The following is a 26,740-nucleotide window of genomic DNA, read 5'->3' as shown; positions in this document are numbered from 1 at the left end:
CAGACTGGAGGGGGAGGTGGCCCTCCTCACCACCATGGCTGATATGAGGGATGAGTTCACCAGACTGGAGGGGGAGGTGGCCCTCCTCACCACCATGGCTGATATGAGGGATGAGTTCACCAGACTGGAGGGGGAGGGGGCCCTCCTCACCACCATGGCTGATATGAGGGATGAGTTCACCAGACTGGAGGGGGAGGTGGCCCTCCTCACCACCATGGCTGATATGAGGGATGAGTTCACCAGACTGGAGGGGGAGGGGGCCCTCCTCACCACCATGGCTGATATGAGGGATGAGTTCACCAGACTGGAGGGGGTCCTGCCTGCTGCACCCCTCCTCCCCAACCCACAGAACAGCCTCCCACTGACACCGGCACAGACCAGCCACACCCAAGCCCCAACACCCACCAGCCCCCCCTCTTTCCCCTCCAGTCCATAACAGACCAGCCACACCCCAGCTCCAACACCCACCAGCCCCCCCTCTTCCCCTCCAGTCCATAACAGACCAGCCACACCCCAGCTCCAACACCCACCAGCCCCCCCTCTTCCCCTCCAGTCCATAACAGACCAGCCACACCCCAGCTCCAACACCCACCAGCCCCCCTCTTTCCCCTCCAGTCCAGAAGAAACAGACCAGCCACACCCCAGCTCCAACACCCACCAGCCCCCCCTCTTTCCCCTCCAGTCCATAACAGACCAGCCACACCCCAGCTCCAACACCCACCAGCCCCCCCTCTTCCCCTCCAGTCCATAACAGACCAGCCACACCCCAGCTCCAACACCCACCAGCCCCCCCTCTTCCCCTCCAGTCCATAACAGACCAGCCACACCCCAGCTCCAACACCCACCAGCCCCCCCTCTTTCCCCTCCAGTCCATAACAGACCAGCCACACCCCAGCTCCAACACCCACCAGCCCCCCCTCTTTCCCCTCCAGTCCAGAAGAAACAGACCAGCCACACCCCAGCTCCAACACCCACCAGCCCCCCTCTTTCCCCTCCAGTCCAGAAAAAACAGACCAGCCACACCCCAGCTCCAACACCCACCAGCCCCCCCTCTTTCCCCTCCAGTCCATAACAGACCAGCCACACCCCAGCTCCAACACCCACCAGCCCCCCCCTCTTTCCCCTCCAGTCCAGAAGAAACACTGGCTGACATCGTCCTGTTGAATGGGAAGTTTGCTCAGGAGAATAAACTTCCCCCTTGACACAAAAGGAGAAAGGTGTGGTGCCCAACAGTGCATAGTGCTATGGAGCTGCTTGTTAAGGCCCATCTCGGGTCGCCAAGCCACGTAATCATACACACCGGAAGGAGAAAGGTGTGGTGCCCAACAGTGCAGAGTGCCATGGAGCTGCTTGATAAGGCCCATCTCGGGTCGCCAAGCCACGTAATCATACACACCGGAAGGAGAAAGGTGTGGTGCCCAACAGCGCAGAGTGCCATGGAGCTGCTTGATAAGGCCCATCTCGGGTCGCCAAGCCACGTAATCATACACACCGGAAGGAGAAAGGTGTGGTGCCCAACAGCGCAGAGTGCCATGGAGCAGCTTGATAAGGCCCATCTCGGGTCGCCAAGCCACGTAATCATACACACCGGAAGGAGAAAGGTGTGGTGCCCAACAGCGCAGAGTGCCATGGAGCAGCTTGATAAGGCCCATCTCGGGTCGCCAAGCCACGTAATCATACACACCGGAAGGAGAAAGGTGTGGTGCCCAACAGTGCAGAGTGCCATGGAGCTGCTTGATAAGGCCCATCTCGGGTCGCCAAGCCACATAATCATACACACCGGAAGGAGAAAGGTGTGGTGCCCAACAGCGCAGAGTGCCATGGAGCAGCTTGATAAGGCCCATCTCGGGTCGCCAAGCCACGTAATCATACACACCGGAAGGAGAAAGGTGTGGTGCCCAACAGCGCAGAGTGCCATGGAGCTGCTTGATAAGGCCCATCTCGGGTCACCAAGCCACGTAATCAAGCCACGGAGAGGGGGGAGGGGGGGAGAGGGGGTGGGGGGGTTTAGAGAGAGAGAGAGAGCAGTCAGTCATCCAGCATTGAAGAAGAAGACGTCATGATAGTTTTTCCCCTGACAGCAAGTTTAACATAATTGAATGTACCTCTAACGTGGACCCAGAATGAGCCAGGACAATGACAGCGAGAGATCACCCCTGCCCCGCTGCTCCCCCAACCCCTTCAACCTGTCACTCCTCACCATCTACAGGTATGCAGGGCTGGGCAAGAGAAGATGTGAAACCTAGCCCTACACAGTATGACTCTTGTTAACAATGCCACACCAAATTCACATTCTGAAGTTTAAGTTGAGCAGAAATAGGAAGGAGAAAAATAGACATTTTTAGAAGCCAAGGCCGATATAATTTTATAAATTGGTGAATTCACCTTATGACATCCAGGCCGATATGTCATAAGGTGAATTCACCAATTTGTAAGTCGCTCTGGATAAGAGCGTCTGCCAAATCACTTAAATGTAAATGTAATGTAAATGATATAATTTTTGTACAATATCTAACAAATGTGGACCAGGTTTAAAACGCAGGATTGTCTGTGGACAAAGTGTTATGTGTAGGAGAAGATGCTAATACAGGAACAGAAGCTACCCACCGGGAGACAAGCTCCAACAGAACTCAAAGGGAGAAGAACCATTGAAATGAAATGTGGAAGTGATGAACAATGGAAGGGGGTGCATAACCTTGCAGGGGATATGGGAGGGGAGGGGGGGCATAACATTGCAGGGGACATGGGAGGGGAGGGGGGGGGGGCATAACATTGCAGGGGATATGGGAGGGGAGGGGGTGGGGGGCATAACCTTGCAGGGGACATGGGAGGGGAGGGGAGGGGGGGCATAACATTGCAGGGGATATGGGAGGGGGTGGGGCATAACCTTGCAGTGGACATGGGAGGGGGGGGGGGGGCATAACATTGCAGCAGACTCTCCCTCAGAATTTTTAAAGCTCATTTCATGCATTTTTACTAGTGATGTTTGACAGCAACAAAAAAATCTTGATTCACCAAGAGCAGCAGGATCCCAGATGGATTGACCCAGAGATCAGCTGTGACTACGAGCATGTTTGATGTTCGACGACCAGGTGTCCACATACTTTTGGTCATGTAGTGTATCTCCTGACCAGGGCTCTATGACTGGTGCTCAGCAGCCCTGCACTGACGAGAGATGGCCAGCCCAGGACTAGGTTAGACCCCACTCAGGAGAACTGAGAGGATACCCGCCCAGAGAGGATACCCGCCCAGAGAGGATACCCGCCCAGAGAGGATACCCGCCCAGAGAGGATACCCGCCCAGAGAGGACCCCCTCAGGAGAACTGAGAGGATACCCACCCAGAGAGGATACCCGCCCAGAGAGGATACCCGCCCAGAGAGGATACCCGCCCAGAGAGGATACCCGCCCAGAGAGGACCCCACTCAGGAGAACTGAGAGGATACCCACCCAGAGAGGACCCCACTCAGGAGAACTGAGAGGATACCCGCCCAGAGAGGATACCCGCCCAGAGAGGATACCCGCCCAGAGAGGACCCCACCCAGAGAGGATACCCGCCCAGAGAGGACAACGCCCAGAGAGGATACCCGCCCAGAGAGGATACCCGCCCAGAGAGGACCCCACCCAGAGAGGATACCCGTCCAGAGAGGATACCCGCCCAGAGAGGATACCCGCCCAGAGAGGACAACGCCCAGAGAGGATACCCGCCCAGAGAGGACAACGCCCAGAGAGGATACCAGCCCAGAGAGGACAACGCCCAGAGAGGATACCCGCCCAGAGAGGATACCCGCCCAGAGAGGACCCCACCCAGAGAGGATACCCGCCCAGAGAGGACAACGCCCAGAGAGGATACCCGCCCAGAGAGGATACCCGCCCAGAGAGGACAACGCCCAGAGAGGATACCCGCCCAGAGAGGACAACGCCCAGAGAGGATAACCGCCCAGAGAGGATACCCGCCCAGAGAGGACCCCACCCAGAGAGGATACCCGCCCAGAGAGGACAACGCCAAGAGAGGATACCCGCCCAGAGAGGATACCCGCCCAGAGAGGACCCCACCCAGAGAGGATACCCGCCCAGAGAGGACAGCGCCCATAGAGGATACCCGCCCAGAGAGGATACCCGCCCAGAGAGGACCCCACCCAGAGAGGATACCCGCCCAGAGAGGATACCCGCCCAGAGAGGATACCCGCCCAGAGAGGATACCCGCCCAGAGAGGACAACGCCCAGAGAGGATACCCGCCCAGAGAGGACAACGCCCAGAGAGGATACCCGCCCAGAGAGGATACCCGCCCAGAGAGGATACCCGCCCAGAGAGGACTCCGCTCAGATTGACTAAGGAGTTAAGATGAAGGAGGGACACCGCTGAGGAGCAGCTGGATGAGAGAGGAAATCTGACATAGAGAAGTGAAGATGAGGTGCTGGTGGATTTACTCCTGTGCTTCTGGGGTGTCTACGGGAACTAGGGTGTCTATGGGGAACTGGGGTGTCTACGGGAACTAGGGTGTCTACGGGGAACTGGGGTGTCTACGGGAACTAGGGTGTCTATGGGGAACTGGGGTGTCTACGGGGAACTAGGGTGTCTATGGGGAACTGGGGTGTCTATGGGGAACTGGGGTGTCTACGGGGAACTGGGGTGTCTACTACGGGGAACTAGGGTGTCTATGGGGAACTGGGGTGTCTACTACGGGGAACTAGGGTGTCTATGGGGAACTGGGGTGTCTACGGGGAACTGGAGTGTCTATGGGGAACTGGGGTGTCTACGGGGAACTGGGGTGTCTACGGGAACTAGGGTGTCTATGGGGAACTGGGGTGTCTACGGGGAACTGGGGTGTCTATGGGGAACTGGGGTGTCTACGGGGAACTGGGGTGTCTACTACGGGGAACTAGGGTGTCTATGGGGAACTAGGGTGTCTATGGGGAACTGGGGTGTCCACGGGAACTAGGGTGTCTACGGGGAACTGGGGTGTCTACGGGAACTAGGGTGTCTATGGGGAACTGGGGTGTCTACGGGAACTGGGGTGTCTACGGGGAACTGGGGTGTCTACTACGAGGAACTGGGGTGTCTACGAGGAACTGGGGTGTCTACGGGGAACTGGGGTGTCTACGGGGAACTGGGGTGTCTACGGGAACTAGGGTGTCTACGGGGAACTAGGGTGTCTATGGGGAACTGGGGTGTCTACGGGGAACTGGGGTGTCTACGGGGAACTGGGGTGTCTACGGGGAACTGGGGTGTCTACGGGGAACTGGGGTGTCTACGGGGAACTGGGGTGTCTACGGGAACTAGGGTGTCTACGGGGAACTAGGGTGTCTACGGGGAACTGGGGTGTCTACGGGGAACTGGGGTGTCTACGGGGAACTGGGGTGTCTACGGGGAACTGGGGTGTCTACGGGGAACTGGGGTGTCACTACGGTACGGTGAGTACCACTACGGTATGGTGAGTACCACTACGGTACGGTGAGTACCACTACGGTACGGTGAGTACCACTACAGTACGGTGAGTACCACTACAGTATGGTGAGCACTGTATGGTGTGTATCACTTTAGTTTGATGAGTACCACTATAGTATGTTGAGTACCACTACGGTATGCTGAGAACCATCACAGTACGGTGAGTACCACTGCGGTATGGTGAGTACCATTACAGTACGGTGAGTACCACTACGGTATGGTGAGTACCACTACAGTACGGTGAGTACCACTACGGTATGGTGAGTACCACTACAGTATGGTGCTATTTGTTATGTCATTTACGGTTCTACAATATGGCATTGTCATTTATATAGCCTGAGGGCCAATCTGTCTGTGCTATCATGCCAACTCTTTGTCCCTCATTGCCATGACAATGACAGCAATTAAGGTTTAAAGTTATCAGGCTTTTGAAACAAAGTAACTGTCAACACTGAGCAGGAAGTATATTAAGGACTTTACTTTATTGGAGAAATCGAACAGTTTGTCTGGATGTTATAGTGTCTGTCTGGATGTTATAGTGTCTGTCTGGATGTTAGAGTGTCTGTCTGGATGTTAGAGTGTCTGTCTGGATGTTAGAGTGTCTGTCTGGATGTCGAAGTGTCTGTCTGGATGTCGAAGTGTCTGTCTGGATGTCGAAGTGTCTGTCTGGATGTTAGAATGTCTGTCTGGATGTCGAAGTGTCTGTCTGGATGTTAGAGTGTCTGTCTGGATGTTAGAGTGTCTGTCTGGATGTCGAAGTGTCTGTCTGGATGTCGAAGTGTCTGTCTGGATGTTAGAGTGTCTGTCTGGATGTTAGAGTGTCTGTCTGGATGTCGAAGTGTCTGTCTGGATGTCGAAGTGTCTGTCTGGATGTTGGAGTGTCTGTCTGGATGTTGGAGTGTCTGTCTGGATGTCGAAGTGTCTGTCTGGATGTTGGAGTGTCTGTCTGGATGTCGAAGTGTCTGTCTGGATGTTGGAGTGTCTGTCTGGATGTTGGAGTGTCTGTCTGGATGTCGAAGTGTCTGTCTGGATGTCGCAGTGTCTGTCTGGATGTTAGAGTGTCTGTCTGGATGTTAGAGTGTCTGTCTGGATGTTAGAGTGTCTGTCTGCATGTTGGAGTGTCTGTCTGGATGTTGGAGTGTCTCTCTGGATGTCGAAGTGTCTGTCTGGATGTTGGAGTGTCTGTCTGGATGTTAGAGTGTCTGTCTGGATGTTAGAGTGTCTGTCTGGATGTTGGAGTGTCTGTCTGGATGTCGAAGTGTCTGTCTGGATGTCGAAGTGTCTGTCTGGATGTCGAAGTGTCTGTCTGGATGTTGGAGTGTCTGTCTGGATGTTGGAGTGTCTGTCTGGATGTCGAAGTGTCTGTCTGGATGTCGCAGTGTCTGTCTGGATGTTAGAGTGTCTGTCTGGATGTTAGAGTGTCTGTCTGGATGTTAGATTGTCTGTCTGCATGTTGGAGTGTCTGTCTGGATGTTGGAGTGTCTCTCTGGATGTCGAAGTGTCTGTCTGGATGTTGGAGTGTCTGTCTGGATGTTAGAGTGTCTGTCTGGATGTTAGAGTGTCTGTCTGGATGTTGGAGTGTCTGTCTGGATGTCGAAGTGTCTGTCTGGATGTCGAAGTGTCTGTCTGGATGTTAGAGTGTCTGTCTGGATGTCGAAGTGTCTGTCTGGATGTTGGCGTGTCTGTCTGGATGTTGGATAATTTCCTGTCTAAGTTGTGTTCCTTTTTTAATTTTAGGATTTGTAAAATATGTTCTATGATCACTTCTGCTTGTCAGTTTGGCGTCCATGGCTTGATGAGTGCCGGCTCCGGCTGTGAGCACTTCGCTGAGCTATTCTTGACTCAGTAAAGAAAGTTTCAAGCAGATATTTGTGACATGTATCTGACAGCTTGTGTCTCAATCTAGATATGTTCTTCCTAATAACCTGAAGTCAGAGACAACCACCTCCTCACCTGCAGCGGCAGCATACAGTATTCTATGGTAGGAGATATGAACTCTGTATGGGCTTTCTAGATGATTGTGTTTAAAAAGGCACCATGCATGGCAGACAAGGTTAAACGTTTAAAAAGGCACCATGCATGGCAGACAAGGTTAAACGCTTATAAAGGCACAGACAAGGTTAAACGTTTAAAAAGGCACCATGCATGGCAGACAAGTTTAAACGTTTATAAAGGCACAGACAAGGTTAAACGTTTATAAAGGCATTGCAGACTTAAAGTTAAAAGTTACGGCCCTAATGTAAAGTTCCACATCAAAGTGATGCATCCATGACAGTAGTTGTTAGGATCAGTATGTCAGTGACAGTAGATGTTAGGATCAGTATGTCAGTGACAGTAGATGTTAGGATCAGTATGTCAGTGACAGTAGTTGTTAGGATCAGTATGTCAGTGACAGTAGTTGTTAGGGTCAGTGTGTCAGTGACAGTAGTTGTTAGGATCGGTATGTCAGTGACAGTAGTTGTTAGGGTCAGTATGTCAGTGACAGTAGTTGTTAGGATCAGTATGTCAGTGACAGTAGATGTTAGGATCAGTATGTCAGTGACAGTAGTTGTTAGGATCAGTATGTCCATGACAGTAGTTGTTAGGATCAGTATGTCCATGACAGTAGTTGTTAGGATCAGTATGTCAGTGACAGTAGTTGTTAGGATCAGTATGTCAGTGACAGTAGTTGTTAGGGTCAGTATGTCAGTGACAGTAGTTGTTAGGATCAGTATGTCAGTGACAGTAGTTGTTAGGATCAGTATGTCAGTGACAGTAGTTGTTAGGATCAGTATGTCAGTGACTGTAGTTGTTAGGGTCAGTATGTCAGTGACAGTAGTTGTTAGGATCAGTATGTCAGTGACAGTAGTTGTTAGGATCAGTATGTCAGTGACAGTAGTTGTTAGGGTCAGTATGTCAGTGACAGTAGTTGTTAGGGTCAGTATGTCCATGACAGTAGTTGTTAGGGTCAGTATGTCAGTGACAGTAGTTGTTAGGATCAGTATGTCAGTGACAGTAGATGTTAGGATCGGTATGTCAGTGACAGTAGATGTTAGGATCAGTATGTCCATGACAGTAGTTGTTAGGGTCAGTGTGTCAGTGACAGTAGTTGTTAGGGTCAGTATGTCAGTGACAGTAGTTGTTAGGATCGGTATGTCAGTGACAGTAGATGTTAGGATCAGTATGTCAGTGACAGTAGTTGTTAGGATCAGTATGGCAGTGACAGTAGTTGTTAGGATCGGTATGTCAGTGACTGTAGTTGTTAGGGTCAGTATGTCAGTGACAGTAGTTGTTAGGGTCAGTATGTCAGTGACAGTAGTTGTTAGGATCAGTATGTCAGTGACAGTAGTTGTTAGGGTCAGTATGTCAGTGACAGTAGTTGTTAGGATCAGTATGTCAGTGACTGTAGTTGTTAGGATCGGTATGTCAGTGACTGTAGTTGTTAGGGTCAGTATGTCAGTGACAGTAGTTGTTAGGATCAGTATGTCAGTGACAGTAGTTGTTAGGGTCAGTATGTCAGTGAAAGTAGATGTTAGGATCGGTATGGCAGTGAAAGGGTGATTGGTAGGAGGATGAATAGGTGAGTAATAAGAGATTAGAATGGTAACATGCTGTCTGAGCCGCAGCTTATGTGTCACACCCTGATCTGTTTCACCTGACTTTGTGCTTGTCTCCACCCCCCCCTCCAGGTGTTGCCCATCTTCTCCATTCTCCCCTGTGTATTTTTACCTGCGTTCTCTGTTTGTCTGTTGCCAGTTCGTCTTGTCAGGTCTTGGCAGCGTTCTTTCCAGCCTTCCCATTTCACTAGTTCTGTTTCCTAGTTTTTCCCGGGTTCGGACCATCGACCTGCCCTGACCCTCTGCCGTTCTGTGCCTGCCTGACTCTGACCTGATCACGATCCTCTGTCTGCCCTCGACCTGCCCTTTGCCCCGTGTTTCTAATAAATCATCTGAGAACTGTACTATCCGCCTCCCGTGTCTGCTTCTGGGTCATATCCTGTCGTGATACTATGTGTGATTTCGTGTGTGTGTACCTCTGCTAGTATAGATGTCCTCAGTGCCAGCGGTCTGTCCTATCAGATGATACTGGTTGAGTCGTGACCCCTCCTCTGCCACCACCACTGACTTGGCTGCTCCCTGGGTCCACGAATACACCACCTCAGACACAGGATACGCATCTACAACAAGAGACAGGAAACAGGATATGCATCTCCAACAAGAGACAGGAAACAGGATACGCATCTACAACAGGAGACAGGACACAGGATACGCATCTACAACAGGAGACAGGAAACAGGATACTCATCTACAACAGGAGACAGAATACATATCTACAACAGAAGACAGGAAACAGGATACGCATCTACAACAGAAGGCAGGAAACAGGATACCCGCCATGTGTCCCCACCCAACAGGAGGATGATCTCCGGGAATCAGCATCAACAACAGACCCTTACCAACACTTGCTGACAAAACAGTCAGTAGCTCATGCTGGCCCTACAACATCAGAAGGAAATGCCTCACTGCCATCAAAACAGTCAGTAGCTCATGCTGGCCCTACAACATCACAAGGAAATGCCTCACTGCCATCAAAACAGTCAGTAGCTCATGCTGGCCCTACAACATCACAAGGAAATGCCTCACTGCCATCAAAACAGTCAGTAGCTCATGCTGGCCCTACAACATCAGAAGGAAATGCCTCACTGCCATCAAAACAGTCAGTAGCTCATGCTGGCCCTACAACATCACAAGGAAATGCCTCAGTGCCATCAAAACAGTCAGTAGCTCATGATGGCCCTACAACATCAGAAGGAAATGCCTCACTGCCATCAAAACAGTCAGTAGCTCATGCTGGCCCTACAACATCACAAGGAAATGCCTCACTGCCATCAAAACAGTCAGTAGCTCATGATGGCCCTACAACATCAGAAGGAAATGCCTCAGTGCCATCAAAACAGTCAGTAGCTCATGCTGGCCCTACAACATCAGAAGGAAATGCATTAGCGCCAGCAAAACAGTCAGTAGCTCATGCTGGCCCTACAACATCAGAAGGAAATGCCTCAGTGCCAGCAAAACAGTCAGTAGCTCATGCTGGCCCTACAACATCAGAAGGAAATGCATTAGCGCCAGCAAAACAGTCAATAGCTATAGGTCATTGATAAGCAGCATACTTTGAGCTGTTGACCAAATCTCTCTTTCCAAGTAGCCCACACACAGTGCTCCACATCCCATTAAGGAGGAGTCTGTCATGATCACCCTGCGGACACTACCAGGCCCATGAGAACCCCCTGCAACAGCAGTCACGGGCATCTCCAATAATAGCAGGCACAAGCTAAAAGGCACCAAGTGTTTCAGCTGAAACCGTGACAGAAAGAGCCGGAATGCGACCTTCCTCTTGATCCAGAACGAGACCCAGAAACTGAATACGCAGTCAAGTCAAAAGCAAGTCAAATAACTTTTCTTGTGATTCACTATGAACCCCAGTGAATTTGCAAACCAGCTTAGCAGTGTGGAGCTCCACATGTTCCCTTGACACTGCTACGACCAGCCTATCGTCCAGAAAGGCAAATACTCTGATTCGCTGGCACCGCACCGGTGCCAAAACTTCCTCCACCATCATAGAAAAAGTACGGGTGAGGATGTACGGTATAGCACATGAAGAAAGGCATCCTTCAGATCTATGGACGTGAACCAATCTCTGGGTCACACTGTCTGCAATAGCCGGCAAAGTGTGAGCATTTTGAACTCGCAACATTGAGGTGCTTCTTTAATACACGTAATTCCAGGATGGGATGCAACATTCCATCGCTTTTGGCAACTAAGAAGTACCGGCTGTACCAACCACTTTGTTCTTCTGACTCGGGAACAACCGAATAGCCTGCTTTTGAAGGAGAAGGAAATCTCCTCTCTCAAAACAGGCGTTAGGACCTCGGGGATGCAAAGGAGGATGCACAACAAACTGCAGACTGTACCCTCGTCACCTATGGTTGAAGTACGCATGCCCCCCACTGGACGGAGTAGAGCACGCTGCCAGTCTCCTGCTACTGGACGGAGTAGAGCACGCTGCCAGTCTCCCACTACTGGACGGAGTAGAGCACACTGCCAGTCTCCCGCTACTGGACGGAGTAGAGCACGCTGCCAGTCTCCCGCTACTGGACGGAGTAGAGCACGCTGCCAGTCTCCCACTACTGGACGGAGTAGAGCACGCTGCCAGTCTCCTGCTACTGGACGGAGTAGAGCACGCTGCCAGTCTCCCGCTACTGGACGGAGTAGAGCACGCTGCCAGTCTCCCCCCACTGGACGGAGTAGAGCACGCTGCCAGTGTCCCGCTACTGGACGGAGTAGAGCACGCTGCCAGTCTCCCACTACTGGACGGAGTAGAGCACGCTGCCAGTCTCCCGCTACTGGACGGAGTAGAGCACGCTGCCAGTCTCCCACTACTGGACGGAGTAGAGCACGCTGCCAGTCTCCCACTACTGGACGGAGTAGAGCACGCTGCCAGTCTCCCGCTACTGGACGGAGTAGAGCACGCTGCCAGTCTCCCACTACTGGACGGAGTAGAGCACGCTGCCAGTCTCCCACTACTGGACGGAGTAGAGCACGCTGCCAGTCTCCCGCTACTGGACGGAGTAGAGCACGCTGCCAGTCTCCCACTACTGGACGGAGTAGAGCACGCTGCCAGTCTCCCGCTAATGGACGGAGTAGAGCACGCTGCCAGTCTCCCGCTACTGGACGGAGTAGAGCACGCTGCCAGTCTCCCGCTACTGGACGGAGTAGAGCACGCTGCCAGTTTCCTGCTACTGGACGGAGTAGAGCACGCTGCCAGTCTCCCGCTACTGGACGGAGTAGAGCACGCTGCCAGTCTCCCGCTGCTGGACGGAGTAGAGCACGCTGCCAGTCTCCCGCTACTGGACGGAGTAGAGCACGCTGCCAGTCTCCCGCTACTGGACGGAGTAGAGCACGCTGCCAGTCTCCCGCTACTGGACGGAGTAGAGCACGCTGCCAGTCTCCCGCTACTGGACGGAGTAGAGCACGCTGCCAGTCTCCCGCTACTGGACGGAGTAGAGCACGCTGCCAGTCTCCCGCTACTGGACGGAGTAGAGCACGCTGCCAGTCTCCCGCTACTGGACGGAGTAGAGCACGCTGCCAGTTTCCTGCTACTGGACGGAGTAGAGCACGCTGCCAGTCTCCCGCTACTGGACGGAGTAGAGCACGCTGCCAGTTTCCTGCTACTGGACGGAGTAGAGCACGCTGCCAGTCTCCCGCTACTGGACGGAGTAGAGCACGCTGCCAGTCTCCCGCTACTGGACGGAGTAGAGCACGCTGCCAGTCTCCCGCTACTGGACGGAGTAGAGCACGCTGCCAGTCTCCCGCTGCTGGACGGAGTAGAGCACGCTGCCAGTCTCCCGCTACTGGATAGAGCACGTTGCCAGTCTCCCGCTACTGGACGGAGCACGTTGCCAGTCTCCTGCTACTGGATAGAGCACGTTGCCAGTCTCCCGCTACTGGATAGAGCACGTTGCCAGTCTCCTGCTACTGGATAGAGCACGTTGCCAGTCTCCCGCTACTGGACGGAGCACGTTGCCAGTCTCCTGCTACTGGATAGAGCACGTTGCCAGTCTCCCGCTACTGGACGGAGCACGTTGCCAGTCTCCTGCTACTGGATAGAGCACGTTGCCAGTCTCCCGCTACTGGACAGAGCACGTTGCCAGTCTCCCGCTACTGGACGGAGCACGTTGCCAGTCTCCTGCTACTGGACGGAGTAGAGCACGCTGCCAGTCTCCCGCTACTGGATAGAGCACGTTGCCAGTCTCCCGCTACTGGACGGAGCACGTTGCCAGTCTCCTGCTACTGGATAGAGCACGTTGCCAGTCTCCCGCTACTGGATAGAGCACTTGCCAGTCTCCCGCTACTGGACGGAGCACGTTGCCAGTCTCCTGCTACTGGACGGAGCACATTGCCAGTCTCCCGCTACTGGACGGAGCACGCTGCCAGTCTCCCGCTACTGGACGGAGCACGCTGCCAGTCTTCCGCCGTTGAACGGAGCATGCTGCCAGTCTCCCGCCATTGGATGGAGTTACGCTGCCAGTCTCCCGCCATTGGATGAAGCCCTCTGCCAGTCTCCCTACATTATCTCCTGAAGGGGCAGAGCATAGAGCCACCCTGAGGTCTGGGACTTGTTTTCATATTCAACACTCTTGACAATTGTGTGTCCTAAAGGATTAGTCCCCTAGGATTAGCCCACAAGGATTAGCCCCCTTGTTAGCCTCTGGTGCAAGGTATCTTTCCTCTTCACCACTGCAGGGACAGAAGGTAAATAGCTTCACCAAAACCTAGAGGCACTATATTCATCCATTATGAAGAGAGGAGCAGAGAGGAGCAGAGAGAGGCAGAGGGGAGCAGAGGGGAGCAGAGAGGAGCAGAGGGGAGCAGAGGGGAGCAGAGAGGAGCAGAGGGGAGCAGAGGGGAGCAGAGGGGAGCAGAGAGAGGCAGAGAGGAGCAGAGAGGAGCAGAGGGGAGCAGAGGGGAGCAGAGAGGAGCAGAGAGGAGCAGAGAGGAGCAGAGGAGCAGAGAGGAGCAGAGAGGAGCAGAGAGAGGCAGAGAGGAGCAGAGAGGAGCAGAGAGGTGCAGAGGGGAGCAGAGAGGAGCAGAGGGGAGCAGAGAGGAGCAGAGGGGAGCAGAGAGAGGCAGAGAGGAGCAGAGAGGAGCAGAGAGGGGCAGAGAGAGGCAGAGGGGAGCAGAGAGGAGCAGAGAGGAGCAGAGGGGAGCAGAGAGAGGCAGAGAGGAGCAGAGGGGAGCAGAGAGGAGCAGAGGGGAGCAGAGAGGAGCAGAGAGAGGCAGAGGGGAGCAGAGAGGAGCAGAGGGGAGCAGAGAGGAGCAGAGGGGAGCAGAGAGGAGCAGAGGGGAGCAGAGGGGAGCAGAGGGGAGCAGAGAGGAGCAGAGAGGAGCAGAGGGGAGCAGAGGGGAGCAGAGAGGAGCAGAGAGGAGCAGAGGGGAGCAGAGGGGAGCAGAGGGGAGCAGAGGGGAGCAGAGAGGAGCAGAGGGGAGCAGAGGGGAGCAGAGAGGAGCAGAGAGGAGCAGAGAGGAGCAGAGGGGAGCAGAGAGGAGCAGAGAGGAGCAGAGAGGAGCAGAGGGGAAGAGCATCTTCATTCTATTTCCCCTTATAGTACTGTGCCATATATAGTGGCTTGCGAAAGTATTCACCTCTTTGGCATTTTTCCTATTTTGTTGCCTTACAACCTGGAATTAAAATGGAATTCAAATTGATTTTTGTGAGGTTTGTATAATTTGATTTACACAACATGCCTACCACTTTGAAGATGCAAAAGATATTTTATTGTGAAACAAACAAGAAATAAGACAAAAAAAAGAGAACTTGAGCGTGCATAATTATTCACACCCCCAAAGTCAATACTTTGTAGAGCCATCTTTTGCAGCAATTACAGCTGCAAGTCTCTTGGCGTATGTCTCTATAAGCTTGGCACATCTAGCCACTGGGATTTCTGCCCATTCTTCAAGGCAATACTGCTCCAGCTCCTTCAAGTTGGATGGGTTCCGCTGGTGTACAGCAATCTTCAAGTCATACCACAGATGCTCAATTGGATTGAGGTCTGGGCTTTGACTAGGCCATTCCAAGACATGTAAATGCTTCCCCTTAAACCACTCGAGTGTTGCTTATGTTTCAGGTCATTGTCCTGCTGGAAGGTGAACCCCTGTCCCAGTCTCAAATCTCTGGAAGACTGAAACAGGTTTCCCTCAAGAATTTCCCTGTATTTGGTACCATCCATCCTTCCTTCAAATCTGACCTGTTTCACTGCCGATGAAAAAAATCCCTACAGATGGTGTTATCAGGGGATGAGAGGTGTTTGGTTTGCACCAGACATAGTGTTTTCCTTGATGGCCAAAAAGTTCCATTTAAGTCTCATCTGACCAGAGTACCTTCTTCCATATATTTGGGGAGTCTCCCACATGCCTTTTTGGATGCGGATCCACTCTTCTGTAAAGCCCAGCTCTCTGGAGTGTACGGCTTAAAGTGGTTTCCATGGACAGATACTCCAATCTCCGCTGTCTAGCTTTGCAGCTCCTTCAGGGTTATCTTTGGTCTCTTTGTTGCCTCTCTGATTAATGCCCTCCTTGCCTGGTCCGTGAGTTTTGGTGGGCAGCCCTCTCTTGGCAGGTTTGTTGTGGTGCCATATTCTTTACATTTTTTAATAATGGATTTATTGGTGCTCCATGGGATGTTCAAAGTTCCTGATATTTGTTTATAACTCAACCCTGATCTGTACTTCTCCACAACTTTGTCCCTGACCTGTTTGGAGAGCTCCTTGATCTTCATGGGGATGCTTGTTTGGTGGTGCCCCTTGCTTAGTGGTGTTGCAGACTCTGGGGCCTTTCAGAACAGGTGTATGGATACTGAGATCATGTGACAGATCATGTGACACTTAGATTGCACACAGGTGGACTTTATTTAACTAATTATGTGACTTCTGAAGGTGACTGGTTGCACCAGATCTTATTGAGGGGCTTTATAGCAGAAGGGGTGAATACATATACACACACCACTTTTCTGTTTTTATTTTTTAGAATTCTTTAAAATAAATAAACATTTTTTTATTTCACTTCACCAATTTGGACTATTTTGTGTCCATTACATGAAATCCAAATCCATTTTATTTACAGTTTGTAATGCAACAAAATAGGAAAAACACTCATTGTACATACAGTGCCTTGCGAAAGTATTCGCCCCCCTTGAACTTTGCGACCTTTTGCCACATTTCAGGTTTCAAACATAAAGATATAAAACTGTATTTTTTTGTGAAGAATCAACAACAAGTGGGATACAATCATGAAGTGGAACGACATTTATTGGATATTTCAAACTTTTTTAACAAATCAAAAACTGAAAAATTGGGCGTGCAAAATTATTCAGCCCTTTTACTTTCAGTGCAGCAAACTCTCTCCAGAAGTTCAGTGAGGATCTCTGAATGATCCAATGTTGACCTAAATGACTAATGATGATAAATACAATCCACCTGTGTGTAATCAAGTCTCCGTATAAATGACCTGCACTGTGATAGACTCAGAGGTCTGAATAAGGGGGCCGAATACTTTCGCAAGGCACTGTATATATGAGTGAAAAGGGGAATACAGTACCTTGCAAAAGTATTCATCCCCCTTTTCACTCATATATGTACAATGAGTGTACATACTTTCTCCCTCAGAACAGCCTCAATTCGTCGGGTCATGGACTCGAAAGTCGAAAGCGTTCCACAGGGATACTGGCTCATGTTGACTCCAATGCTTCCCACAGTTGTGTCAAGTTGTCTGGATGTCCTTTGGGGGGTGGAACATTCTTTATACCTTCTTGCCTTTGTGCTGTTGTCTGTGTCCAATATTGTTAATACCATGTTTTGTGCTGCTACCATGTCGTGCTGCTGCCATGTTGTGTCGCTACCATGTTGTTTTCATGTGGAGTTGCTATGATGTTGTGTTGTCATGTGTTGCTGCCATGCTATGTTGTTGTCTTTTCGGTCTCTCTTTATGTAGTGTTGTGGTTGTCTCTCTTGTCATGATGTGTATTTTTATTTTAAATCCAGCCCCTGTCCACACAGGAGGCCTTTTGCCTTTTGTTAGGCTGACATTGTAATTAAGAATTTGTTTTTAACTGACCAGTTAAATAAAGGTTAAATAAAAGAAAAAAGAAATGGGAAACGGGAAACTTTTGCGCATGAAAAACCCAGCAGGGTTTGACACAAACTGGTGCACCTGGCACCTACTACATGGACTCTACAGGGTGTTGAAACAGGTGCACCTGGCACCTACTACATGGACTCTACAGGGTGTTGAAACAGGTGCACCTGGCACCTACTACATGGACTCTACAGGGTGTTGAAACTGGTGCACCTGGCACCTACTACATGGACTCTACAGGGTGTTGAAACTGGTGCACCTGGCACCTACTACATGGACTCTACAGGGTGTTGAAACAGGTGCACCTGGCACCTACTACATGGACTCTACAGGGTGTTGAAACTGGTGCACTTGGCACCTACTACATGGACTCTACAGGGTGTTGAAACTGGTGCACCTGGCACCTACTACCATACCCCGTTTTCTCTGTATATATCAATGATGTTGTGCTTGCTGCTGGTGATTCTCTGATCCACCTCTACGCAGACGACACCGTTCTGTATACATCTGGCCCTTGTTTGGACACTGTGTTAATTAACAAACCTCCAAACAAGCTTCAATGCCATAAAACACACCTTCTGTGGCCTCCAACTGCTCTCAAACGACTAGCATCACTACTCAGGACGGTTCTGACTTAGAATATGTGGACAACTACAAATACTTAGGTGTCTGGCTAGACTGTAAACTCTCTATCCAGACTCACATTAAGCATCTCCAATCCAAAGTTAAGTCAGAATATCTTCCTATTTCGCAACAAAGCCTCCTCCACTCATGCTGCCAAACATACTCTCGTAAAACTGACTATACTACCGATCCTCGACTTCGGCGATGTCATTTACAAAATAGCATCCCAACACTCTACCCAGCAAATTGGATGCAGTCTACCACAACGTCATCCGTTTTGTCACCAAAGCCCCATATACTACTCACCACTGCGACCTGTATGTCCTCGTTGGCTGATCCTCGTTAGATATTCGTCGCTAAATCCACTGGCTACAGGTCATCTATAAGTCTTTGCTAGGTAAAGCTCTGCCTTATCTCAGCTCACTGGTCACCATAGCAGCACCCACCCGTAGAACGCACTCCAGCAGGTATATTTCACTGGTCATCCCCAAAGCCAACACCTCTTTGGCCACCTTTCCTTCCAGTTCTCTGCTGCCAATGACTGAAAAGAATTGCAAAAATCACTGAAGTTGGAGACTTATATCTCCCTCACTAACTTTAAGCACCAGCTGTCAGAGCAGCGAACCGATCGCTGCAGCTGTACACAGCCATCGAACCAACTACCTACCTCATCCCATATTTGTTTTTGTTTTTCTGTTCTTTTTCACACCAGTACATACTTGCACATCCTCATCTGCACATATATCTCTCCAGTGTAAATTGCTAAATTGTAATTACTTCTCCACTATTGGCCTATTTATTGCCTAGTTAGAGGAGGTGGTGGTGATTAAGACTGTCTCTATACCAGTTAGAGGAGGAGGTGATTAACACTGTCTCTATACCAGTTAGAGGAGGAGGAGGTGATTAACACTGTCTCTATACCAGTTAGAGGAGGATGAGGAGGTGATTAACACTGTCTCTATACCAGTTAGAGGAGGAGGTGATTAACACTGTCTCTATACCAGATAGAGGAGGAGGTGGTGATTAACACTGTCTCTATACCAGTTAGAGGAGGAGGTGATTAACACTGTCTCTATACCAGTTAGAGGAGGAGGTGATTAACACTGTCTCTATACCAGTTAGAGGAGGAGGTGATTAACACTGTCTCTATACCAGTTAGAGGAGGAGGAGGTGATTAACACTGTCTCTATACCAGTAAGAGGAGGAGGTGATTAACACTGTCTCTATACCAGTTAGAGGAGGAGGTGATTAACACTGTCTCTATACCAGATAGAGGAGGAGGTGGTGATTAACACTGTCTCTATACCAGTTAGAGGAGGAGGTGATTAACACTGTCTCTATACCAGTTAGAGGAGGAGGTGATTAACACTGTCTCTATACCAGTTAGAGGAGGAGGTGATTAACACTGTCTCTATACCAGTTAGAGGAGGAGGAGGTGATTAACACTGTCTCTATACCAGTAAGAGGAGGAGGTGATTAACACTGTCTCTATACCAGTTAGAGGAGGAGGAGGTGATTAACACTGTCTCTATACCAATTAGAGGAGGAGGTGATTAACACTGTCTCTATACCAGTTAGAGGAGGAGGAGGTGATTAACACTGTCTCTATAGCAGTTAGAGGAGGAGGTGGTGATTAACACTGTCTCTATACCAGTTAGAGGGGGAGGTGATTAACACTGTCTCTATACCAGTTAGAGGAGGAGGAGGTGATTAACACTGTCTCTATACCAGTTAGAGGAGGAGGTGATTAACACTGTCTCTATACCAGTTAGAGGAGGAGGAGGTGATGAACACTGTCTCTACACCAGTTAGAGGAGGAGGTGATGAACACTGTCTCTACACCAGTTAGAGGAGGAGGTGGTGATTAACACTGTCTCTATACCAGTTAGAGGAGGAGGTGATTAACACTGTCTCTATACCAGATAGAGGAGGAGGTGATTAACACTGTCTCTATACCAGTTAGAGGAGGAGGTGATTAACACTGTCTCTATACCAGATAGAGGAGGAGGTGATTAACACTGTCTCTATACCAGTTAGAGGAGGATGAGTAGGTGATTAACACTGTCTCTATACCAGTTAGAGGAGGTGGTGATTAACACTGTCTCTATACCAGTTAGAGGAGGAGGTGATTAACACTGTCTCTATACCAGTTAGAGGAGGAGGTGATTAACACTGTCTCTATACCAGATAGAGGAGGAGGTGATTAACACTGTCTCTATACCAGTTAGAGGAGGAGGTGATTAACACTGTCTCTATACCAGTTAGAGGAGGAGGAGGTGATTAACACTGTCTCTATACCAGTTAGAGGAGGAGGAGGTGATTAACACTGTCTCTATACCAGTTAGAGGAGGAGGTGATTAACACTGTCTCTATACCAGTTAGAGGAGGAGGAGGTGATTAACACTGTCTCTATACCAGTTAGAGGAGGAGGTGATTAACACTGTCTCTATACCAGTTAGAGGAGGAGGAGATTAACACTGTCTCTATACCAGTTAGAGGAGGAGGTGGTGATTAACACTGTCTCTACACCATTTAGAGGAGGAGGAGGTGATGAACACTGTCTCTATACCAGTTAGAGGAGGAGGAGATTAACACTGTCTCTATACCAGTTAGAGGAGGAGGTGATTAACACTGTCTCTATACCAGTTAGAGGAGGAGGTGATTAACACTGTCTATATACCAGTTAGAGGAGGAGGAGGTGATTAACACTGTCTCTATACCAGTTAGAGGAGGAGTAGGTGATTAACACTGTCTCTATACCAGTTAGAGGAGGAGGTGATTAACACTGTCTCTATACCAGTTAGAGGAGGAGGTGATTAACACTGTCTCTATACCAGTTAGAGGAGGAGGAGGTGATTAACACTGTCTCTATACCAGTTAGAGGAGGTGGTGGTGATTAACACTGTCTCTATACCAGTTAGAGGAGGAGGAGGTGATTAACACTGTCTCTATACCAGTTAGAGGAGGTGGTGGTGATTAACACTGTCTCTATACCAGTTAGAGAAGGAGGTGATTAACACTGTCTCTATACCAGTTAGAGGAGGAGGAGGTGATTAACACTGTCTCTATACCAGTTAGAGGAGGTGGTGGTGATTAAAACTGTCTCTATACCAGTTAGAGGAGGAGGTGATTAACACTGTCTCTATACCAGTTAGAGGAGGAGGAGATTAACACTGTCTCTATACCAGTTAGAGGAGGAGGAGGTGATGAACACTGTCTCTACACCAGTTAGAGGAGGAGGTGATGAACACTGTCTCTACACCAGTTAGAGGAGGAGGTGGTGATTAACACTGTCTCTATACCAGTTAGAGGAGGAGGTGATTAACACTGTCTCTATACCAGATAGAGGAGGAGGTGATTAACACTGTCTCTATACCAGTTAGAGGAGGAGGTGATTAACACTGTCTCTATACCAGTTAGAGGAGGTGGTGGTGATTAACACTGTCTCTATACCAGTTAGAGGAGGAGGTGATTAACACTGTCTCTATACCAGTTAGAGGAGGTGGTGGTGATTAACACTGTCTCTATACCAGTTAGAGGAGGAGGTGATTAACACTGTCTCTATACCAGTTAGAGGAGGAGGTGATTAACACTGTCTCTATACCAGTTAGAGGAGGAGGTGGTGATTAACACTGTCTCTACACCAGTTAGAGGAGGAGGAGGTGATGAACACTGTCTCTATACCAGTTAGAGGAGGAGGAGGTGATTAACACTGTCTCTATAACAGTTAGAGGAGGAGGTGATTAACACTGTCTCTATACCAGTTAGAGGAGGAGGTGATTAACACTGTCTCTATACCAGTTAGAGGAGGAGGAGGTGATTAACACTGTCTCTATACCAGTTAGAGGAGGAGGAGGTGATTAACACTGTCTCTATACCAGTTAGAGGAGGAGGTGATTAACACTGTCTCTATACCAGTTAGAGGAGGAGGTGGTGATTAACACTGTCTCTATACCAGTTAGAGGAGGAGGTGATTAACACTGTCTCTATACCAGTTAGAGGAGGAGGAGGTGATTAACACTGTCTCTATACCAGTTAGAGGAGGTGGTGGTGATTAACACTGTCTCTATACCAGTTAGAGGAGGAGGAGATTAACACTGTCTCTATACCAGTTAGAGGAGGAGGAGGTGATGAACACTGTCTCTACACCAGTTAGAGGAGGAGGTGATGAACACTGTCTCTACACCAGTTAGAGGAGGAGGTGGTGATTAACACTGTCTCTATACCAGTTAGAGGAGGAGGTGATTAACACTGTCTCTATACCAGATAGAGGAGGAGGTGATTAACACTGTCTCTATACCAGTTAGAGGAGGAGGTGATTAACACTGTCTCTATACCAGTTAGAGGAGGAGGTGATTAACACTGTCTCTATACCAGTTAGAGGAGGAGGAGGTGATTAACACTGTCTCTATACCAGTTAGAGGAGGAGGAGGTGATTAACACTGTCTCTATACCAGTTAGAGGAGGAGGTGATTAACACTGTCTCTATACCAGTTAGAGGAGGAGGAGGTGATTAACACTGTCTCTATACCAGTTAGAGGAGGAGGAGGAGGTGATGAACACTGTCTCTATACCAGTTAGAGAAGGAGGTGATTAACACTGTCTCTATACCAGTTAGAGGAGGAGGTGATTAACACTATCTCTATACCAGTTAGAGGAGGTGGTGGTGATTAACACTGTCTCTATACCAGTTAGAGGAGGAGGTGATTAACACTGTCTCTATACCAGTTAGAGGAGGAGGAGGTGATTAACACTATCTCTATACCAGTTAGAGGAGGTGGTGGTGATTAACACTGTCTCTATACCAGTTAGAGGAGGAGGTGATTAACACTGTCTCTATACCAGTTAGAGGAGGAGGAGGTGATTAACACTGTCTCTATACCAGTTAGAGGAGGAGGAGGTGATTAACACTGTCTCTATACCAGTTAGAGGAGGATGAGGAGGTGATTAACACTGTCTCTATACCAGTTAGAGGAGGAGGTGATTAACACTGTCTCTATACCAGTTAGAGGAGGAGGTGGTGATTAACACTGTCTCTACACCAGTTAGAGGAGGAGGAGGTGATGAACACTGTCTCTATACCAGTTAGAGGAGGAGGAGGTGATTAACACTGTCTCTATACCAGTTAGAGGAGGAGGTGATTAACACTGTCTCTACACCAGTTAGAGGAGGAGGAGGTGATGAACACTGTCTCTATACCAGTTAGAGGAGGAGGAGGTGATTAACACTGTCTCTATACCAGTTAGAGGAGGAGGTGATTAACACTGTCTCTATACCAGTTAGAGGAGGAGGAGGTGATTAACACTGTCTCTATACCAGTTAGAGGAGGAGGAGGTGATTAACACTGTCTCTATACCAGTTAGAGGAGGAGGTGATGAACACTGTCTCTATACCAGTTAGAGGAGGAGGAGGTGATTAACACTGTCTCTATACCAGTTAGAGGAGGAGGAGGTGATTAACACTGTCTCTATACCAGTTTGAGGAGGAGGAGGTGATTAACACTGTCTCTATACCAGTTAGAGGAGGAGGTGATTAACACTGTCTCTATACCAGATAGAGGAGGATGTGATTAACACTGTCTCTATACCAGTTAGAGGAGGAGGTGATTAACACTGTCTCTATACCAGTTAGAGGAGGAGGTGGTGATTAACACTGTCTCTATACCAGTTAGAGGAGGAGGTGATTAACACTGTCTCTATACCAGTTAGAGGAGGTGGTGATTAACACTGTCTCTATACCAGTTAGAGAAGGTGGTGGTGATTAACACTGTCTCTATACCAGTTAGAGGAGGAGGTGATTAACACTGTCTCTATACCAGTTAGAGGAGGTGGTGGTGATTAACACTGTCTCTATACCAGTTAGAGGAGGTGGTGATTAACACTGTCTCTATACCAGTTAGAGGAGGAGGTGGTGATTAACACTGTCTCTATGTTCATGAGGTGGGTCATGTTCAATAGGTGGCCATGCTCATTAGGTTACAGGGAATAACTCAGGGTTATTGGAGTTAATGGATTCGGAGACGGAGGCTAAGTGCCAAATGGCACTCTATTCCCTATTTAGCGAACTACATTTGGCCGGGCACGTGGGTGGCATAGGGAATAGGGTGCCATTTTAGTCCCATGCTGAGAGACCAGATCGAGACAATGAAGCCGAGGATTTTCTCTCTCTCTCTCTCTCTCTCTCTCTCTCTCTCTCTCTCTCTCTCTCTCTCTCTCTCTCCCCCCTCCGGCCCTCCGGCCTACAAGTGTTAATTATCTAATAAATTAAATCAATCAATTAATTTCAGTTGTAGCTAGAACTGCAAAGGGATTAATGTATTCATTAGTCACACCAATACTTTTGTTCTGACAAATAAAGCTTACTGGGCAAAGTGCTAGTGTCACCACCGTCGTTTAAATAATCGGAAATAGGCGCAGCGTGAGTAGAGTTCCACATATTTATTAAAACAACAAAGATTTAACAAAAAGTGCAGTACGTAGCAGTACATAGGCACTCATACAAACAGTATCCCACATCGCAGGTGGGAAAAGGGACACACCTAAGTATGATCCCCAATTAGAGGTAACGATTATCAGCTGCCTCCAATTGGAACCACACACCAACATAGAACTATAATAACTAGAAAAAAACCTAGTCACGCTCTGACCTATTACACCATGGAAAACCCTGCAGGGCGTGACAGCTAGTCTCTTCTGACAGCCTCTAACCAAGCGCTAGTCTCTTTTTGACAGCCTCTAGCCAAGCACTAGTCTCTTCTGACAGCCTCTAGCCAAGCGCTAGTCTCTTCTGTAGCCAAGCACTAGTGTCTTCTGACAGCCTCTAGCCAAGCGCTAGTCTCTTCTGACAGCCTCTAGCCAAGCACTAGTGTCTTCTGACAGCCTCTAGCCAAGCACTAGTGTCTTCTGACAGCCTCTAGCCAAGCGCTAGTCTCTTCTGACAGCCTCTAGCCAAGCGCTAGTCTCTTCTGACAGCCTCTAGCCAAGCGCTAGTCTCTTCTGACAGCCTCTAGCCAAGCGCTAGCCTCTTCTGACAGCCTCTAGCCAAGCACTAGTCTCTTCTGACAGCCTCTAGCCAAGCGCTAGTCTCTTCTGTAGCCAAGCGCTAGTCTCTTCTGACAGCCTCTAGCCAAGCGCTAGTCTCTTCTGACAGCCTCTAGCCAAGCGCTAGTCTCTTCTGTAGCCAAGCGCAAGTCTCTTCTGACAGCCTCTAGCCAAGGCGCTAGTCTCTTCTGTAGCCAAGCGCTAGTCTCTTCTGACAGCCTCTAGCCAAGCGTTAGTCTCTTCTGACAGCCTCTAGCCAAGCGCTAGTCTCTTCTGACAGCCTCTAGCCAAGCGCTAGTTTCTTCTGACAGCCTCTACCAAGCGCTAGTCTCTTCTGACAGCCTCTAGCCAAGCGCTAGTCTCTTCTGTAGCCAAGCGCTAGTCTCTTCTGACAGTCTCTAACCAAGCGCTAGTCTCTTCTGACAGCCTCTAGCCAAGCACTAGTCTCTTCTGACAGCCTCTAGCCAAGCGCTAGTCTCTTCTGTAGCCAAGCGCTAGTCTCTTCTGACAATCTCTAGCCAAGCGTTAGTCACTTCTGTAGCCAAGCACTAGTGTCTTCTGACAGCCTCTAGCCAAGCGCTTGTCTCTTCTGTAGCCAAGCACTAGTCTCTTCTGACAATCTCTAGCCAAGCGTTAGTCTCTTCTCTAGCCAAGCACTAGCCTCTTCTGACAGCCTCTAGCCAAGCGCTAGTCTCTTCTGACAGCCTCTAGCCAAGCGCTAGTCTCTTCTGTAGCCAAGCGCAAGTCTCTTCTGACAGCCTCTAGCCAAGCGCTAGTCTCTTCTGTAGCCAAGCGCTAGTCTCTTCTGACAGCCTCTAGCCAAGCGTTAGTCTCTTCTGACAGCCTCTAGCCAAGCGCTAGTCTCTTCTGACAGCCTCTAGCCAAGCGCTAGTTTCTTCTGACAGCCTCTAGCCAAGCGCTAGTCTCTTCTGTATCCAAGCGCTAGTCTCTTCTGACAGCCTCTAGCCAAGCACTAGCCTCTTCTGACAGCCTCTAGCCAAGCGCTAGTCTCTTCTGACAGCCTCTAGCCAAGCGCTAGTCTCTTCTGTAGCCAAGCGCTAGTCTCTTCTGACAGTCTCTAACCAAGCGCTAGTCTCTTCTGACAGCCTCTAGCCAAGCACTAGTCTCTTCTGACAGCCTCTAGCCAAGCGCTAGTCTCTTCTGTAGCCAAGCGCTAGTCTCTTCTGACAATCTCTAGCCAAGCGTTAGTCACTTCTGTAGCCAAGCACTAGTGTCTTCTGACAGCCTCTAGCCAAGCGCTTGTCTCTTCTGTAGCCAAGCACTAGTCTCTTCTGACAATCTCTAGCCAAGCGTTAGTCTCTTCTCTAGCCAAGCACTAGCCTCTTCTGACAGCCTCTAGCCAAGCGCTAGTCTCTTCTGACAGCCTCTAGCCAAGCACTAGCCTCTTCTGACAGCCTCTAGCCAAGCGCTAGTCTCTTCTGTAGTCTCTAGCCAAGCGCTAGTCTCTTCTGACAGCCTCTAGCCAAGCACTAGTCTCTTCTGTAACCAAGCGCTAGTCTCTTCTGACAGCCTCTAGCCAAGCACTAGTCTCTTCTGACAGCCTCTAGCCAAGCGCTAGTCTCTTCTGTAGCCAAGCGCTAGTCTCTTCTGACAGCCTCTAGCCAAGCGCTAGTCTCTTCTGACAGCCTCTAGCCAAGCGCTAGTCTCTTCTGACAGCCTCTAGCCAAGCACTAGTCTCTTCTGACAGCCTCTAGCCAAGCGCTAGTCTCTTCTGTAGCCAAGCACTAGTGTCTTCTGACAGCCTCTAGCCAAGCGCTAGTCTCTTCTGACAGCCTCTAGCCAAGCACTAGTCTCTTCTGACAGCCTCTAGCCAAGCGCTAGTCTCTTCTGTAGCCAAGCGCTAGTCTCTTCTGACAGTCTCTAACCAAGCGCTAGTCTCTTCTGACAGCCTCTAGCCAAGCACTAGTCTCTTCTGACAGCCTCTAGCCAAGCGCTAGTC

The 26,740-nt window shown here is 49.8% G+C and overlaps 1 protein-coding gene across 1 annotated transcript in view; it reads right to left on the bottom strand.

Annotated features, from left to right (window-relative positions):
- The window catches only part of LOC135513318 (gamma-aminobutyric acid receptor subunit alpha-5-like), a 98,560-nt gene that overhangs the window by 19,780 nt on the left and 52,040 nt on the right, over positions 1-26,740 (bottom strand). The window contains exon 7 of the mRNA XM_064936234.1: positions 9,460-9,603. Within this exon, the coding sequence (XP_064792306.1) occupies positions 9,460-9,603 (144 nt within the window). The remainder of the gene's footprint in view (positions 1-9,459; positions 9,604-26,740) is intronic.

This window comes from Oncorhynchus masou, chromosome 24 (assembly GCF_036934945.1).
Source record: "Oncorhynchus masou masou isolate Uvic2021 chromosome 24, UVic_Omas_1.1, whole genome shotgun sequence".
Taxonomy (NCBI): Eukaryota; Metazoa; Chordata; class Actinopteri; order Salmoniformes; family Salmonidae; genus Oncorhynchus; species Oncorhynchus masou.
Note: the sequence above shows the minus strand (reverse complement) of the source record. Positions and strands in the feature narration are given on the sequence as shown.